The 20033-nt window shown below is 45.8% G+C and overlaps 1 protein-coding gene across 1 annotated transcript in view; it reads right to left on the bottom strand.

Moving 5' to 3' along the window:
• ADAMTS20 (ADAM metallopeptidase with thrombospondin type 1 motif 20) overlaps positions 1–20033 on the bottom strand; it is a 3636702-nt gene that overhangs the window by 3443214 nt on the left and 173455 nt on the right. Inside the window, exon 3 of the mRNA XM_044087413.1 lies at positions 16982–17147. Within this exon, the coding sequence (XP_043943348.1) occupies positions 16982–17147 (166 nt within the window). The remainder of the gene's footprint in view (positions 1–16981; positions 17148–20033) is intronic.

Raw genomic sequence — 20033 nt, 5'->3', positions numbered from 1 at the left:
CTTAGAGAAACTATGCACTGAACTCCAAGTAGCTGCTTCCAAAATATCTTTAGTAGCCACCCCCCTTAAAAAAGCAGTAGAGGTGGCAGTAGCCCTAGTGGAATGAGGCCTAATCCCAGCTGGAATCTCCTTACCATGATGGGAATAACAGAAAGCAATACAAAAACCAATCCACTTAGAAATAGTTTGTTTTGAAACAGGTTTGCCCTGAGAACCCAAAGCAAAAGAAACAAACAACTGCTGAGACTGCCTGAACCCTTTAGTTCTGCTCAAATAATATCGCAACTGTCTGTGTATATCCAAAGTGTGCAAAATCATTTCCCCTTTATTTTGGGGGTTTGCATAAAAAGTAGGCAAATGAATAGTTTGGTTTAAAGCCACACTAGAAACCACTTTAGGCATAAAAGAAGGGTTAGTACGCAAAGACACCCTATCCTTGTGGAAAATTAAGAAAGGCTCAACCGCCATAAGGGCCTGTAATTCAGAAACCCTTCTCGCAGAGGTAATGGCCAACAAAAAAGCAGTCTTCCATGATAAATATTTCAACTCTGCAGATGCTGCAGGCTCAAAAGGTTGTAGAGTAAGTTTCTCCAACACAAAATTGAGATCCCAAGCAGGAGTAGGAGCTCTACGTGGGGGTCTTATATTCTTTGCCCCTCTAAGGAATTGCTTAAACAAAGGCTGAGAAAATAATGGTGGGTCACAGTCATAGTGAGCAGAAATTGCTGCAGCATGAACCTTTATAGAGGAGAAGGACAAACCTTTGTCCAATAACTCAGTAAGGTATTGAAGCGCAACACTTAAATTAGGTTTAGAAACATCAAAGTCCTTTGCTGTACTCCAAAATAAAACTCTCCTCCATTTATCTGCGTAAACTTTCCTTGTACTAGGCCTTCTGGCCTCCAAAATAACATTCAAAACTTGTTGTGGAAGCTGAGACCCTCCAGGGTTTAAAACAGAATATGCCAGGCTGTTAGATGTAGAGAGTGAAGTTTGACATTGAGTAAATGACTGTTCTCCTGAGACAGCAGGTGAGGAATCGAAGGCAAAGGCCATGGAGGCTCCCGTACCAGACTTCTCAGTAATGGGTACCAGTGCTGTCGAGGCCAATCTGGAGCTATTAAAATCATGTTTGGCTTGTCCTGTCTGACCTTCAGGAGTACCTTTGGGAGGAGAGGCAGAGGTGGAAAGGCATACACGTGAAGATTGCTCCAATTGAATGAGAGAGCATCCACTTTACAAGCTGTGGGATGAAACCTTTTTGTGCAAAACTTTGGCAGCTGGTAATTTAGAGGAGAAGTGAACAGATCTATGTCTGGAGTTCCCCATAACACTGTCAATTTCTGAAATACATGAGGATCCAATTTCCACTCGTGGGGATCCATAATTTGTCTGCTCAACACATCTGCTAAGGAGTTCTGTGCTCCTGGCAGAAACCTTGCCTGAAGAATTAGTTGTAAACTGAGAGCAGTCTCCCACAAAATCATTGCTTGTCTGCATAGAGGATATGAATGCGTTCCCCCTTGCTTGTTGATGTACCACGTGACAGTTGTGTTGTCTGTTTGAATCAACACCTGCCCTGGAAGAAGTAAATCCTTGAAAGCTATCAATGCAAATTGGACTGCTAACATCTCCTTCAAGTTGATATGTAGATGTTGAAGTCTGGCAGGCCAAGTGTCTTGTACCCATTTTCCATTTAGATGAGCTCCCCAAGCTTTGTCTGAGGCATCTGTCGTTAGAATCTGACTCGCCTCTGGCTGGGTCACAGAGAGTCCCTTGTTTAGGTGACATTCCTGAGCCCACCACAGAAATTCCTTTTGAATGCAAGGTATTATCTGAATGACAGTGTCCATATCTTGGCAGTGCTGTGTCCATACATTTTTGAGATACCATTGAAGCTTCCTCATATGCAGTTTGGCATTGGGAAGTACCAGAATACAAGATGCCATGAACCGCAAGGCTTGAAGGACTGTCCTTGCAGTCAGCCTGGACTGACGAGACAATTGGTGGAAGTAAAGAGAAAGATTCTTTTGTTTGTCCGGGGTCAAAAAGGCCATCTGGGATGCTGTATTCAGTCTCACACCCAGAAAGCACATGTCCTGAGAGGGTACTAGACTGGACTTTATTTCGTTCACAGAATACCCCAGGCATCTTAACACTGCCATCACATACTGTAAATGCTGAAGAAGTTCGTCCTTTCCTTGGGCCAAAATCAGGCAATCGTCCAAATAAGGATAGATTTGTATTCCTCTTAGCCTGAAGAAAGCTACCACTGGTGCCAGAACCTTCGTGAACACTCTGGGCGCAGTAGATAAGCCAAAGGGCAATGCAGAGAACTGATAATGAGAAGTCCCAGCCCGAAACGCAGATACTTCCTGCAACTGAGCCTGATAGGAACATGAAGGTAAGCCTCCTTGAGATCCAGAGTCACCATCCAGTGATCTTTTCCCAGCAGAGGTAAAAGCTGTTGTAACGTCAACATTTTGAACTTGGGAATGTCCAGATATGTGTTGAGGATAGATAAATCCAAAATTGGTCTCCATGTGTTCCCTTTCTTTGGTACTAGAAACAGGCGAGAATAAAATCCTAGGCCCACTTCTGGCAGAGGGACCGGTTGTATGGCCCCGATTTGAAGTAGTAGAGAAATTTGTTTGTGAGCCTCTAGTCTTTGCTGAGGAGGAACGTCCGGCATGTCTTTGAAAGGAGGCAAGGTATGGAAATAAAACTTGTAACCTTGGTGTATGATATCCAATACCCATTTGTCTTTGGTAATCAAATTCCAATTTTCTTTGAAGAGTGCCAACCTTCCTCCCAAAGGTGCTGCCAGGCAAGAAGGATCTGGCAGCTGAAAAAGTAGGTCATTGGGCCTGTTTACGAAAGGACTGGCCCCTGCCCTCACCCGAAGATTGTGCAGGTGAACTCCCTGTTCTAGGCCTGAAAGAACTCTGAGCTCGGCCCCTACCACGTCTAGATCTACCCCTAGACTGAGAATCATAAGAAGGATACGTCCACCCCTTAGCAGGCCAATTCCTACTAAACTTCGGAGGCTGAACTTGCAAAAAATCTTTAACAGCCTGCATAGACTTAGCCTTGTCTTCCATTTTCTTCAAGACTGACTCCACAGGTGAACCAAACAACACATCAGACTGCAAAGGAGCATCCAAAATCCTTGTCTTAACATGGTCAGATAAATTCTGATCCTTCAGCCAGGCGTGCCTGCGAAGAACTGAACCAGTGGCAGCCACCCTAGACGAGGCCTGCACAGCATCAAAACCACATTGTAATGAATGCTTACCCACCTGTTCAGAGACATGCACCAAATCTTGTAATTCTTTACACTCAATGCCTTCCGCCAGAGCATCCACCTTAGACTTCAATTGAGAAAGAAGAAAGTTTTGATATTTCAACATATGAAACTGGCAATTCAAAGCCCTCATAGCTAAGGTAGAAGAAGTATAGACCTTCTTTCCCCATCTATCCAAAGCTCTGGCCTCTATCTAGAAGAACCGGATTTTTTACAACAGAGGCCTTGACACCCTTAGGTCCCTGACTAACAGTTTCTGGGTCCACCCTAGGACTCTTATAAAGATATTTATGAGCCTCAGGCACCCTGTAATACCTATCCGGTTTAACAGGCGCAGGAGGCAGAGAATCAGGATTAAGTGAAGCCTCTGCAAACACATCTTCCACAACATCCAGAACAGGGGGTATAGCCAAGGGCCTATGTTGGGGTAAAAGCAAAAATTCCCTAAGCCTTTTCCGAGAATCAGAGAAGTCCTGACCTTCCCACTTAAAATGTTCCCTCATAGAATGAAGTGTCTCTGAAAAAGAAAAATCCTGTGGAGGAGAAGCAGAAGGAGTGGTATCATCTGCATCAGAATAAGGAGAGTACTCCTGCAAGTCTTCAGCCGAAGACTCTGAAACATCCGAAGCCTGCTCAAAACTTCCCAACTCTGGCTCCACCCTAGGCCTCTTATCAGGAGGGGGCAAAGAACCTCTAATCAGAGTAATCAAATCTTCTGCCATTTTAAGCATGTGCTTCTTAGGCACAGACCCTGCTGAACTAGGAGTGACACCAACAGAAGCTAAACCTGGCCTGCCTCTGGGAGAAGCCTTGGAAACAGAAGGAGAGGGCCTAACCACCCTAGGAAGGGAGGGGAGTACAGTAACCTGAGAAGCCCCTTCAGCCTGACCTGCCTCCTGAGAGGCCACATCCTGCAAAATCAAGGTCTCCCCCTGAGACTACAGAGAAGTCTCTGTCGGAACCACCGGTTCCACTGAAGCCTCTAAAGAACCGGCGTCCGGAACGGACGACTCATCTTGCCTGGGTTTAACTGTTTTGTCTTTGCGCTTCTTCGTAGAAGCGGACGCCGGAGAGTCCGACGGCATATTATAATTGCACCGCTTACCGAAGACCAGCCTAGCACAATCTAACCTTCGCTTAATAGTGCGCTTATTGAACCTAGCACAAAAGCGACACCCAACAACATCGTGCTCAGGCCCCAAACAAGGAATACACAAAGAATGATAATCCCTATGCGGTATCTGTTTCCCACAAGAAATACAGTTATTCACTTTTTCTGACATCCGGTAAAACACTGAGGCAAGAAAAAAACAAAATATTCCCCAACGGGGTACTTAGCCAACTTGGATTCGGTCTGAAACTCCGAACTCGAAAAATTTCAGAACGCCAAACGGCACTTGCAACGCTGCTTCTGCATCGGACCATGCGGCAAAAAAGACTGAGGATATGACGTCGGTCATGCGCTTTTGTACCCTGACGTTCTGATGTCAGTTTTAAGCGCCTTGACCGACGTCAGCCTAATACTTTGGTATTTGGGCCGACCGAGGACAGCGGACTACCCATATGTAAGGACTGCAGCAATGTGAGATGAAGAACATCTAAACATTTAAAACCATGGTCCTTAAAACTGTCAACATGTCTACTTAATGCATTAATTGGAACCCTCTTATTGATATCAGAAATATGCTTGTAAATTCTGTTCTTAAAACACCTGGATGGCTTACCAAAATAAAAAAGCCAGACAATGTAGACAATTTGCAATATAGACCACATTTTTTGGTTGGTAATTAAAATGATAGCATATGTTGATTCTAAACTTACCTAAAGTGAAGCTATCCTTTGTCTCCAAAATATATGAACATTGACTGTACATCCCATATTTAAAATTACCTATATTCTTGTTACTGCATCCATTAACAAATATTTGAACCCCTTTCCAAGATGTCTTTGATCTCTTCTGTACACAACACAACCGGCACCTGCGAACTGCTTCTGCTTTGGGCTCCTCGGTAAGAAAGACTGGGGTAATGGCGTCGGCTGCCTATTTTTATACCCCTGACAACCTGACGTCAGTCCTGGAGCAACAGCATCCGACACAGAAATACTAAGTCTCTGGTATTCGAGCCGAAAAAGAAGTTATGTACTCACCATGACGTTCCATCTGAGTAGGTAACTTCATTTGTCTGCAACCTGTGGGTATCAAATCTGATTCGGATCTGAGCCGGCAGCTTTCCAAGATAACAGATCGGAGCTCCAAGCTCCTCCCCTACCCATAATGTCCTGCCATCTCCCTCTAACTCTCAGATCGAGTTTGCCAGAAAAAAAAAAGGCAGTAGGAAATTCTATAACCTAGAAATGTTTACAATATGTTCCAGTGATGTCAATGGAATGAAGACATATCCTGATTCTTGGTGGATGGAGGGCGGGTCAGACAAATGAAGTTACCTACTCAGATGGAATGTTATGGTGAGTACATAACTTCTTTATCTGAAGTAGTTAACTTCATTTGCTCAGCAACCTGTGGGACAGAGTCCCCAGCTACCAGCAACTTAAGTAAAAACGTAACTGTCTGTGAACATCCAGACAATGAAGTCTGTATTCCCCTTTGTTTTAGAAACTTGGAAAGAAGACAGGTAGACTGATGGACTGGTTGATGTTGGCTTCCGCAGCCACTTTGGGCATAAAAGAGGGATTAGTCCTGAGGGAGACCCTGTCTTTATGAAAGATGATGTAGGGAGGTTTACTGCAAAGAGCATGAAGCTCCGATATTCTTCTAGCAAAAGTAATGGCAATCAGAAAGGCCGTCTTCCAGGATACATATTTTAAGTCGACTGAATCCGCAGGTTCAAAAGGAGGCCCAGTCAGAGCTTGAAGAACAAGGGTAAGATCCCATGGAGGGACTGGATCTTTAATAGGGAGTCTTAACAAAAAGGTTCCTTTCATGAATGTTTTGCATATTTTGGAGGACGCTAGAGGCCCTGAACTGTTTCCAACGTGGTAGTGGGAAAAAGCTGCCAAATGAACTTTAACAGTAGAAGCACTGGCTCCTTGATCAAAGGTATGCGAAAGAAAGTCTAGAACTGCTGGGATAGGAGCCGTGAAGGGGTCTAAGTTCCTGTGCTCTGCCCAGACAGAGAAACATTTCCATTTACTCTTGTAGATTTTCCTGGTAGACAGTTTATGGGCGGCCACCAGGATGGCCTTAACCAAAGAAGATATACCGGGAGTCCTAGCCATTAAGGGAACTGGATCAACCAAGCTGAGAGTTTGAGGTAGTCCAGATCGGGGGGTCTTCAATCCTAAAGGATAAGAGATCAGATCCAGATTGGGATCTAAAATCCAGGGAGGATGTACTAGATGAGACCGCAGGTAAGGGAACCAGGTTTGACGAGAACAGAATGGGGCTATGAGGATAACTCTGCTCCCCAACCGACGAGCTTTCGGCAAAAACTTTGTCATCAATGGAAGAGGAGGATAAGCATACAGAAGAGCGGATGGCCAAGCATGAACTAGAGTGTCTCTGGGAGCTTCCCCTGGTGGGGGAATCAGAGCGAAGAACTCGCTGCACTTTGTGTTCGAAGGCGAGGCAAAGAGATCACAGCAAGGTTGACCCCACTGGAGGAAGATTTGTTTCGCTACTGCTGGGTTCAGAGACCACTCGTAAGGTGAGAGGATCGTTTGACTCAACCTGTCCGCCAAGATGTTTGACCGACCCGGGATGTGCGTTGCTATGAGAAAGCTGTTGGTGGATATCGCCCATTCCCATACTCTCATTGCCTCCCTGTAAAGTGGATAGGATCTGGTCCCCCCCCCCCCCGCCATTTGTTTAGGTACCAGACTACCGACATGTTGTCTGTTTGAAGTGCAATAGTTCCTGGAGGGAGAAGGGGATGGAGAGCTTGCAACACTAGAAGCACTGCCCTCATCTCCAGGACATTGATATGCAGTGAGGTCTCTGTGAAAGTCCACGTGCCTTGGACGGATCTGCCCATGCAATGCTCCCCCCCACCCGAGGAGAGATGCGTTCGTGGTCACCGTGACTTGGGGAGGGGGTATAACAAAGGGGCGGCCTTCTCGAAGATTTCTGGAGCGGAGCTACTAAAGAAGCGACTCCCTGCAAATCCTGCTGAGAGAAATAGGTGTAGACAGAGGGTGACAAAGAATAGACCATTGCACTTGTAATGTCCATTGAAGGATCCTCATCTTCAGGTGAGCGAAGGGCGACAGATTGATAGCTGCTGCCATGGATCCCAGGGCCCTCAGGACTAGTTGCGCTGGGGGAGCTGACAATTGTAAGAGGTCTAGAATGTGAAGCCTTAGATTGCAAAGTCTGTCCGCTGTCAGAAAGACTCTGGATTGAGTAGCGTCAATCCTGGCCCCTATGAATTCCAAAATTTGAGTAGGTTGAAGGGAGGATTTCTGGTGGTTTATCGTGATCCCTAGGTGGCAGGCTAGGTGTAAGAAGTAGTCCTTGCCTGAGCAGAGTTGATGCCTGGTGGGGGCGGTTAGGAGCCAGTCATCCAGGTATGGAAAGACCTGTATTCCCTGAAGCCTCAGGTGGGCCCCTACAACTGCCATGAACTTGGTGAACACCCTGGGGGCTGTGGTGAGACCGAAGGGTAGGACCCTGAAATGATAATGGCTGGCTCTCAGCCGAAAGCATAGGAACCTTCTGGATGGTCTGTCCATCAAAATGTGGTAGTATGCATCCTTGAGGTCTATCAAGCACATCCAGTCATTCTCCTGCAAAAGTGGGAGAATGGATTGAATAGTGACCATCCGGAATTTTTCTTTGGCGACTGACAGGTTCAGTGTTGACAGGTCGAGAATGGGTCGTAAGTCCTCCTTCTTTTTTTGGCACCAAAAAGAACCTGGGGTAAAAGCCTGATCTGGATTGTTCGGGGGGGGGGGACGCGCTGGATAGCTCTTTTTCTTAGCAGCCCTCGAATTGCTGATGCTGCTGCCTCCCTCTGATCGGGTGGGACATTGGGGAGTTTTGCTGATTGGGGAGGATGAGACAGGAAAGGAATTGAATAGCCACTGGATATGATTCGGAGCACCCAGCGATCTGTCGTGATGGACTCCCATTTCGCTAGGTATTCCGAGAAGCGCCCCCCCCCCGACTGCCTCCAGAGAGGAGCAGTCGGGCAACCCCTCAGGGCTGCTGCGCGGGTCGATCCGAAAAAGGTTCTCTAGACCCAAAATTCTTCAGACCCCCTCTGCCCCTGGGCCGGCGTCCACCCTGTCCTCCTCCGCCTCTGAAGTACGAGGGATCCAGAGCGAAACGGGATTGTTGAGCTTTCCGGAACCACATCTTCTTCTGTCCTCTTTGGTTCCTGGAGTAGGACCTCTGAAGCGGATCCCGACGGCAGACAACATCTTCCCGTCTTTCTCGCTCTGGAGGAGGGTATAGCAGACGGTTTTGCCGAAGAGCGTGATGTGCTGGTGATTGACTTGAGAGGGCCATTCGAGCTGAGAAGGTCCGCTTGTCCTCGGCCAACATGGACTCTGGGGGTGACCCAGCATACTCTTTAATCAGGTCCCGCTGGAGCCGAATCACATGTGCCATATAATTCAGTGACCTTACAGAGAAGGTCGCTGAAGAGAAAGTACAGTTTTGTACCTACCATAAATGTAGATGTTCGAGGATCTACATTGCTGCAGTCATAACCTGTGGGTAGTCCGCTGTCCTCGGTCGGCCCGAATACCAAAGAGCTAGTCTGGCGTCGGTCATTGTCGCTCAGAGCTGACGTCAGTACCTAGTAGTATTTAAGCGCATGACCGACGCCATATCCTCAGTCTTTCTTGCCCCAGATGTCAGAAGGCCTAAAAATGAAAGGCCAGAGCCAAAATAGTAAACACCCAACAACCACCAGTGTGGAAATAAAGAGTATCTCCAAAAAGAAACACAGCAACCCCAAACTATAGAGGGGAAGGAGGGAGGGATAATAGGACTGCAGCAATGTAGATCCTCGAACATCTACATTTATGGTAGGTACAAAACTGTACTATGTTCTTCGTCTCACATTGCTGCAGTCATAACCTGTGGGTAGAATCCCAAAGCAAAGGAAAAGGGAGGCTGGCAAACTAAATAGCATTAGGAGCTGCTAACATGCCCTGTAAAACTGCAGTGGCAAACCCAGCCCTGGACTTGGAATAAAGAGGGAGATGGTAATGCTTAGTAAAAGTGTGTACTGAACTCCAAGTAGCTGCCTCCAAAATATCCTTAGTAGCTACCCCCCTCAAAAAAGCAGTAGATGTGGCAGTAGCCCTAGTAGAATGAGGTCTGATCCCAGCAGGAACATTCTTCCCATGATGAGAATAACAAAAAGCAATACATTGACCAATCCACTTAGAAATAGTCTGCTTTGAAACAGCTTTCCCTTGCGAACCCAAAGCAAAGGAAACAAATAATTGTTGAGTCTGTCTGAACCCTTTAGTTCTGCTCAAATAATAACGTAGCTGCCTGTGGATATCCAAAGAATGCAATACTTTTTCCCCCTTATTTTGGGGATCAGCATAAAAAGTAGGCAAATGAATAGACTGGTTCAAGGCCACATTAGAAATCACTTTAGGCATAAATCCTTATGGAATATCAGAAAGGGTTCAACTGCCATGAGTGCCTGCAATTCAGATACCCTCCTAGCAGAAGTAATGGCCAACAAAAAAGCAGTCTTCCAAGACAAAAACTTCAACTCAGACGTAGCTGCAAGGTTCAAAAGGAGGTAAAGTAAGCTTCTCCAACACAAAATTGAGATCCCAGGAAGGAGTAGGAGCTCTACGTGGGGGTCTTATATTTTTTGCCCCTCTAAGAAATTGTTTGAACAAAGGGTGAGAAAATAAAGGAGGGTCACAATCATAGTGAGCAGAAATGGCTGCAGCATGAACCTTCACAGAAGAGAATGACAAACCCTTGTCCAGTAATTCAGTAAGATACTGTAGTGCAAAACTCAAATTAGGTACTGAAACATCAAAGCCCTTTGCTGTGCTCCAAAGAAAAAATCTCCTCCATTTATCAGCATAAACTTTTCGAGTACTAGGCCGCCTGGCTTCCAAAATGACATCTAAAACCTGTTGAGGAAGCTGAGACCCCACTGGCTCTAATACAGAATACGCCAGGCTGTTAGATGCAGGGACTGCACCCTGACATTGAGAAAATGATTGTTTGACTGGGATAACAAATGAGGAATCTGTAGCAAAGGCCAAGGAGGCTGCTGAATTAAACTCCTCAGCAGAGGATACCAATGCTGACGTGGCCAATCTGGTGCTATTAGAATCATGCAAGGCTTGTCCCGCCTGACTTTCAAGAGTACCTTGGGAAGAAGAGGCAGAGGGGGGTAAGCATAGACGTGAAGGCTGTTCCAACTGAAAGATAGAGCATCCACTTTCCAAGCATTTGGGTGGAACATCTTTGTGCAAAATTTTGGCAGTTGAAAATTCAGTGGAGAAGCGAACAGATCTATGTCTGGAGTTCCCCAAGCCACGGTCAATTGTTTGAATACCTGAGGATCCAGTTTCCACTCGTGGGGATCCACAATATGCCTGCTCAATACATCTGCTAGGGAGTTCTGTGCTCCTGGCAGAAACCGTGCTTGAAGATTGATTTGCAAACTCAGAGCAGTCTCCCACAAAATCATTGCTTGTCTGCACAGAGGGTAGGAATGGGTTCCCCCCTGCTTGTTGATGTACCACATGACTGTTGTGTTGTCTGTCTGAATCAACACCTGTCCCGGCTGAAGTAGGTCCTTGAAGGCCATCAAAGCAAATTGGACTGCTAACATTTCCTTCATGTTGATATGCAAATGTAGTAGTTTGGGAGGCCACATGTCTTGTATCCATTTCTCATTGAAGTGTGCTCCCCAAGCCAAGTCCGAGGCATCCGTCGTTAGGATCTGACTCGCCTCTGGTCGGGTCACAGAGAGTCCCTTGTTTAGGTGACATTCCTGAGCCCACCACAAGAATTCCTTCTGGATGCACGGTATAATCCGAATGACAGTGTCCAAATCATGGCAGTGTTGAGTCCACACACTTTTGAGATACCATTGTAGCTTCCTCATATGCATTTTGGCATTGGGAAGTACTAGAATGCAAGATGCCATGAACCCCAAGGCTTGAAGGACTGTCCTTGCAGTCAGCGTGGACATTACTGATAACTGCTGGAAGTATAGATGAAGATTTCTTTGTTTGTCCGGGGTCAGAAATGCCATCTGAGAAGCTGTATTCAGTTTCACACCCAGAAAGCACATGTCCTGAGAGGGCACTAGACTGGACTTTATTTCGTTCACAGAATACCCTAGGCACCTTAAAACTGCCATTACATACTGTAGATGTTGTAGTAACCTGTCTTTGTCTTGAGCAAGAATCAGGCAATCGTCCAGATAAGGATAAATTTGTATTCCTCTCTGTCTGAAGAAAGCAATTACAGGAGCCAGAACTTTTGTGAATACCCTGGGCGCAGTAGATAACCCAAAGGGCACTGCAGAGAACTGATAATGAGAAGTATCAGCCCAAAATCTCAGGAATCTCCTGCAGCTGGGCCTGATAGGGATGTGAAGATAGGCCTCTTTGAGATCCAGGGTTACCATCCAGTGATCTTTCCCTAGCATAGGCAGAAGTTGTTGCAATGTTAACATCTTGAACTTTGGAATGTCTAGGTAGGTATTGAGAATGGACAAATCCAGAATCGGCCTCCAAGTGCTTCCTTTCTTTGGCACTAGGAATAGATGGGAATAAAATCCTAGGCCTACTTCTGATGGAGGGACCACCTGAATTGCCCCCATCTGCAAAAGCAAAGAAATTTGTTCCTGAGCCTCCAGCCTTTGCTGGGGAGGCACATCCGACATGCCTTTGAAAGGAGGAAAAGTGTGAAAATAAAACTTGTAAACTTGATTTATTATATCCAACACCCATTTGTCCTGGGTGACCAAATGCCAGTTTTGTTTGAAAAGTCCCAACTTTCCTCCTAGAGGAGCTGCCAGTAAAGAAGGGTCTGGCAGCTGAAGATACAGGTCATTGGGTCTGTTTACGAAAGGGCTGACCCCTGCCCTCACCAGAAGACTGTGCAGGAGAACTCCAAGTCCTAGGTCTGAAAGAACCCTGAGCGTGAGCCCTGCCTCTACCACGTCTAGACCTGCCCTTACTCTGATAGTCCGAAGAAGGATAAGACCATCCTCTAGCAGGCCAATTCCTACTAAACTTAGGGGGCTGCACCTGCAGAAAATCCTTGACCGTCTGCATAGACTTAGCCTTATCTTCCATCTTTTTTAAAACTGATTCTACAGGAGGACCAAAAAGTACTTCAGATTGAAGAGGAGCATCCAAAATCCGAGCTTTAACATGCTCTGACAAATTTTGATCCTTAAGCCAGGCATGTCTACGAATAACTGAACCTGTAGCCGCCACCCTGGAAGAAGCCTGAAGAGCATCGAAACCACACTGCAAAGAATGTTTGCCAACTTGATCTGTAGCATGAACCAACTCCTGGAGCTCCTTACACTCTATACCATCAGATAAAGCATCCACCTTAGATTTCAATTGGCCTAACAAAAAGGTCTGATACTTCAGCATATGAAATTGGCAATTCAAAGCCCTCATAGCTAACGTAGAGGAGGTGTACACTTTTTTCCCCCACCTATCTAACGCTCTAGAATCTTTATCCAAAGGAACTGGATTCTTAGCTACAGAAGCCCTAACACCCTTCGGACCTTGAATAATAGTTTCCGGATCAGCTCTAGGACTCTTGTACAAATACTTATGTGCTTCTGGAACTCTGTAATACCTGTCTGGCTTAACAGGGGCAGGAGGCAAAGAATCCGGATTACGGGAAGATTCAGAAAAAACATCCTGAACAACATCTAAGACAGGAGGAATAGCCAAGGGCCTATGCTGAGGCAAAACAAAATTCCCTAAGCCTTTTCCGAGAATCTGAAAAATCCTGACCTTCCCACTTGAAATGTTCCCTCATGGAATGTAAGGTCTCAGAAAAAGAAAAATCCTCTGGAGGGGAAGCAGAAGGACAGGAGTCCTCTGCATCCGAATCTGAATAGGAAGGGAAATCCTGAATTTCTTCAGCTGAGGAATCAGAGTAGTCTGAAGAATGATCCATTCCCTCTAAATCTGCCTCCACCCTAGGCCTCTTCTCTAGGTGGGGCATAGAACCCCTGATCAAAGTAATCAAGTCCTCTGCCATTTTCAACATATGCTTTTTAGGAACAGGGGCTGGAGAGCTAGAACTATGACCAGGGCCAACAAGACAAGGTTTGGCCTTAGCATGGCCTTTAGCCACTGAAGTAGAAGGCCTAATAACCTTTTGTAAAGATGGAACCACAGATACCTGAGAAGCACCCTCAGCCTGGCCTACCTCCTGAGAGGCCAACTCCTGCAAAAGTAAAGGTTCCCCCTGGGATTCAGCCGAACCCTCTGCAGGATCCACAGATTCAACCGGAGGCTCTGTAGAACCGGCGTCCGCAACGGACGACTCATCCGGTTTAGACCTCAAAGATTTATCTTTACGCTTTTTAGCGGTAGCGGGCGTCGGAGGATCCGACGGCATGTTATAGTTACACCGCTTACCGAAAACAAGCCTGGCACAATCTAATCTCCGTTTAATGGTGCGCTTATTAAATCTAGCACAAAAGCGACACCCGACCACGTCGTGCTCAGGCCCTAAGCAAGGAATACAGAAAGAATGATAATCCCTATGAGGTATCTGTTTCCCACAAGAAATGCAATTATTAACTTTTTCTGACATCCGGATAACTGAGGCAAGAAAAGACAAAAATTTCCCCAACGGGGTACTTAGCCCAACTTGGTCTTCGGTCTGAAACTCGATAAATGAAAATTTCAGAACGCCGAACGGCACTTGCAAACACTGCTTCTGCTTCAGACCACGTGGCAAGAAAGACTGAGGACATGGCGTCGGTCATGCGCTTAAATACTACTACGTACTGACGTCAGCTCTGAGCGACAATGACCGACGCCAGACTAGCTCTTTGGTATTTGGGCCGACCGAGGACAGCGGACTACCCACAGGTTATGACTGCAGCAATGTGAGACGAAGAACATCATCCACTTTCCCAAACGGTCCATCATCTGAGACTCCTTGTCTGAAGGATGCACCAAGGAACTCTCCTGTGCTAATTCCTTTTTAGTGGCAGCCACCACCACCATGGCATCCACTGGGGCACCCTTGCTCCAAACTGTCCTGTCCATGGGAGAGCTGCGGATCCTGTCCAGTCTCTTGGGTACTGGCTCAACAGTGTCCAGCTCCTTCCATGCCCTGGTAGTTATGAGGTCTACCAGGGGGTCAGCGGGACGGACACCCAAGAGGTAGATGGGCCTGCGTCAAATGCCTCCAGAAACACAGACTCATCCGAGGAAGGTTTCTGGGCAGAACACCCCCCTCTAATGCGTAACATTTCCATAATGTCTCCGAAGGAGACGTCTTCGGGGGGTGACCTTGGGGAACCTTCCCCTCCCTCTAAGTCTGTGTCCTCCGTGAGGGACTCGGTGAGTCCAAGTGCCTCCTCTTGCACTTCCGTTTGTGAGGGACCTCCTGGGGGGGGCTGTCCAAAGAGGCCGCACCAACAATGTCCTGTTCCTCTACGGGAACAATCTGAGACATAGGAGCAGGCTGTCCCTGGGGCCGGATGATGGAGGAAAGGCCCGTCTGAGTGGGAATGGCCGGTGGATCCGAAGCAAGAGCCTAGGGCCTCAAATCCCTCGAAAGGACCCTCTACACGACGTCGAATGCCAAGGGGGAACTGCTTTCCCTTGGATCCGAAAGCATTCCCCTTGGATCCAACGTGAGGATCAGTGCCGAAGGTGACCCGACCGGATCCGAAAGGGTAGTGTACCCCGACCTTAATGGAACCGAAGGCCCGCTGACCCCTCCAGATCAGACGTTCAGCTCATGGCCCCGAGAGCTCGGATCCGACAGACTCGAGGGTACAGTTGGTGCCGAAGTAGGCAACACTGTCGGAGCCGACCCTACCCTGGCTCCGAAGCTAGTCGGATCCAACAGCTCCGAACCCAGAAAGCGGGTCGGAGAAGGAGCAATGGGGGTGAAAAAAAGGTGTTTAGCTCCCCACCCCCGGCGGGGGGGGGGGACAAGAGCACTCCCATCTGCATCTGGGCCTGAAGAAATCGACGCATCATCAGGTCCATATCTGCGTCCGATAAACTTCTGGTGGATCTAGATGAGGCCACCGAAGCCAGCCATGAAGGCTGCCTGGATGACCTCAAGGGTGACCGGGTCTCCTCCTCCGGCTCCGGGGAGAAACGTGGAGAACGGAGTCGGGAGGGGAAAGGCCCAGAGACCTTAAGGGGAGAGGCAAGCTGTTTAGATGGTGGTGCTGAAAGGGTCGAGTCAGATCGCCTCTTATGACAGCGATGCCTTTCCTTCTCTCTGTCCCTATCCATTCTATCCTTTTTTTCTGCCATCCCTTTACTCCTAGGCCAGCGAGGGAGTGCGAGTCCCGGCCAGGGGATCAGGAGCGGCAGGTGGGGCAGCCGCGGCTGGCGCCACCGAGGAGGACGAAGCAGAGTCCGGGGGCAAAAGGCCCGCCAGAATAAGCTTAGACCTCCTATCTTTCAAAGCCCTGGGGTTGAAGGCTGCACAAATAGTGCAGCCCGAGGAGAGGTGATCAACCCCCAGGCAAAGGACACACCGAGTGTGGCCATCCGCTGGGGACAGCTTATGGCCACACTCGGTACATTTAGAGAAAATGGCTTTAGGGCCTTCAGCCATTGTAAAAGAAGAAAAGGAAGAGTAGGCCCACAAGCACACACCTTCACACACGCAGAGGGAGGAAGGGAATAAATCTAACTTAAAAGTTAAAAGAACTACCCAAAAAGACTATAAAGATAAGAGGAAGTTCACACACACACAAAGTTAGAGAAAAATTTGACAGGAATTCAAGATATAAATACTACACTTACAGCACTAAGCTCGGAGCTTATTCAGAGAAGCTTATGGAAGCGGCGGCAAACGAGATATGGGGGGGTTAGAGGGAGATGGCAAGGCATTATGGGTAGGGGGAGGAGCTTGGAGCTCGGATCTGTTAGCTTGGAAAGCTGCCGGCTCGGATCCTAATTGGATCCAATACCCACAGGTTGCTGAGCAAATGAAGTTAACTACTTCAGATTGACAGCTACCTGCAGGCAGATAACCCAAGTGTGATGACTGCAACAGTAAAACACGAAGAACATCGGACTCCTGATGCTGTCAGTAGTGTGGCAAACTTGATCTGAGTGGAATCATGGGAAGCAGAGCATTATGGGTAGGGGAGGAGCTCAGATTTCAGATCCTAAAGGTTTAGTATGTGGCCGAGTCAGATCTGATGCTTGGATCCGAACCCACAGGTTGAAGAACAAATGACAGCAACAACTTCAGATATCGTGTTTCATAGTATAAAACTCCATTATGAAAATAATCATTTCAAATGCATAAAATTGTTGGAATTAACAAATAAATGAACACATTCAAAAACAACAAAAATATAATTTCACATATTTTAACAGACCAACAAAACTACAAAACAAGCCGCTCAAGCTTTCAGACACTTTTACCCCTCTAGTGCTGAGATGCTCGTGCAGCCAAAGGAAATTAGAATTCTACTGTCACCAGCCATTAAAACTATAAAACATAATTAGCCATTATTATGGTATCAAGCATACCTGAGGCTGTACACAACTGAGATGCTTCGCCCTGAGAATACTGCTGCAAAGATTCATGCCTATATATAAGATGCGGTTTGCTGTGCTCATTCTCATATTCACTTCCATTTGCTCTTATCAGAGGCTCTATAAAATATTCACTCTCTTTTGTCTTAAATGAGCCTACCTGTGGAAGGGAAAATGAAAATGTATGTTCAGCATAAATATGCATTTTAACCAGGGAAACAGACATAGATATATTTACAGCACATGCAGATTAAGTAAATTTACTTAATTTGAAGGAAGAATTCAAGCAAATTTGTTGAATAAACAGCAACACATACTTGTTCTTTTGAACACAAACAACAATGTCTATCACTTAAAATTTAAAACATAATACAGACGACTAAGGCAATTTTAACTAGAAAAATTACATGTTTCTGACTACCTGAAAAAATTAATTTTGTTTTCTAGCACTAGCAGGAAATAGCAAAAACATAAAACTTGCACTACCACTAAGTGCAGTATGTGATGACTACTAAAGATCCTAATTCCTTTCTGCTGTTGTACAAGTAAAATTACCATAACTGTAAGATCACTGCTGCAGCAGCATTAGCTGTACAGGTAATATCCTGCCAAGGATACAAAAGTCAGCCAGCTTCCACAGCTTCAGGGCACCTTCTACATGCCCAAACCATACATCATCTCGAAATGAGCTTGAGTGATGAACCCTTCAGAGCTTTCATCCCAACAGAGAGAGGGAGGCTGAGCCCTGAAAAAACAATGCTAGGACCAACAAAAAATAAATAACCACACCCTGGCATAAAAACACACCAAAGGCAGGAGAGATGGAGGGAGGGAGCGGCTACTGCAGCAGTGACCATACAAAATTTACTACTACTGTAAGTTTAACTTACACATCTGTACTACGTTCATCATATTGATCACTGCTGCAGTAGCCTTAGCTATAGGGGTAGATAAATGTAGCTTACTATACTTGGGAGGTGGAAGGAGAAGAGTCCAGAAGCCCCTGCAGAATGATCCGAACAAAGCCTGATCAGGGCCTAGAAAAAGAATTAAGCTTACAGTGCTTTGTAAAAGATATGTATACAGGACCAAAAAACAGCTTCTACAATACTTGTAGAATTCAACCCTTTCCAAAAAAAACAAGATGAAGCCAAGACCCTGTTAGATTGTGTCTTGACCCTGCCTGAAATAATGTTGTTATGGTGAGTATAGCAAACAGTAATAGCATTAGACAACCATTTAAAAATAGTCTGTTTTGACACAGGTTGTCCCTTCTTACCTTCACAAGAAATGAACAATTGATCTGAAGATCTGAGAGATTTAGTTCTCTATTCAGCACCTGATTTGCCTGTTGACATCCAAGGTAAGGAGTATTCTTTCTCCCTCAGTTTTTGGTTCAGGAAGGAAAACAGGAAGATGGACAGTTTGCCTTAAAAGTAAACTTGGATACCACTTTAGGCATAAAAGAAGGATTAGTTCTCAAAGAAACACTATCCCTATGGAAAACAATATAGGGTCGATTCACCATAAGAGCTTGCAACTCAGATTCTCTTTTTGCAGAGGCCAGAGCAATCAGTAAAATGGTTTTCCATGTTAAGAACCTCAAGACAGCAAAATTAGTTGGTTCAAATGGAGCAAGTGTTAGCTTCTCCAACATAAAATTAATATCCCAATGATGGGTAACCATTTTTTGGAAGCCTTTTATGCAAAACCCCTTTAAAGAACATTTTGACACGAGAATGCATTGAAAGAGGAGGATCAATGGGCAGACATACTGAAAAGGAAAATAAATTAACCTATATAAAGGAATAAAAGGCCACAGAATAGTAACTGACACAAATATTGAATCAAAGTATAACTAGCCTGAATGGTTGCTGGTTATGTTATTGGCACCAACTAGAAATCCTTTTCAATTTTGCTAGTATATGAATTTCTAGTAGCAGACTTTCTTGCCTCCAGTAAAAAAGGTACCTAAACAGAATTAAAGATCCCATCATCCAGGCAGTTAACTGAAGTTTTTTGATGTTGGGGTGTATCAAACACCACTGTTCTTGTGCGATTAGATCTAATATGTGAGGAAGTTTGTGATAACTGCCCCTGACTATATCCAAAAGAAGGGAGACTGACAGTTGCCTGGGCCAGAAGACAGCCACCTCAATGACATTGGGAGGTTATTTATTTATTTATATTATTTATTTATTCCAGTTTGATGACCGGGGAGGTCCACTGGGCTCAGGGAGCCTGTTTTCAGTGAAGGCCCGGGGAGAAAAGCTCCAACAATACATAGTTACATGAATAATTACTAAGAAACTTTGCATAACTGACAAATAAACAGGTAGCATTCATAAAGAAACAAACACTTACAATTTTGTTTAGGTGTGAAAAACAGGCAAATGGCTTTGAGGCTAGATTTTACAGTATAGTTATATATACATAATACAAATGAGCAAGGTTAGCTAGGTGACAGGTTAACCAGGAGTAAAAGTGGAGGAGACCTTGAGAGGTATATAGGGTGAAGAGTACAGTTGCATTTCCTGTTTGAGTAAAGGTAAGAATGAAGAAGAGTTTTAAAGTTTTCGAGATCTTCTGAATCTTCAGAAGTACCCTAGATATTAGTCTAAAGGATTGAAAAGGATACAGGAACATTCCTGTCTAAAGAAAAGAAAAGAAAAAAATCATCTAACTTCCACGCCTTCCTGCATTGGAGTCCTGGAACAGAATTTTGCCAGTTGATTATTCAGAGAGGAGGCAAAGATATCTACTTGAGGAACTCCCCACCGATTGATCAAATCTTGGAAGACCCCCCCCCCCGATCTAGTTTTCCTTTGTGAAGGGTCTTGCTCAGCTCGTCAACCACACAGTTCTGCTCTGACGGAATGTGGGATGCCTGTAGAGCTAAAAAGGCTAGCCTGTAAAGGTGGTACAACCTGGCTCCCCCTTGCTTGTTGATACATGTGGTTCACTGCATTGAGTTCATTGATCAGGGCAAGCATCTCCTTGACATTTTATGTTCTTGTGTCTGTCCTTGGTGTCCCATATCCTCTGC

This window comes from Protopterus annectens, chromosome 11.part0 (assembly GCF_019279795.1).
Source record: "Protopterus annectens isolate FY-2018-M chromosome 11.part0, PAN1.0, whole genome shotgun sequence".
NCBI classification, from domain to species: Eukaryota; Metazoa; Chordata; order Ceratodontiformes; family Protopteridae; genus Protopterus; species Protopterus annectens.
Note: the sequence above shows the minus strand (reverse complement) of the source record. Positions and strands in the feature narration are given on the sequence as shown.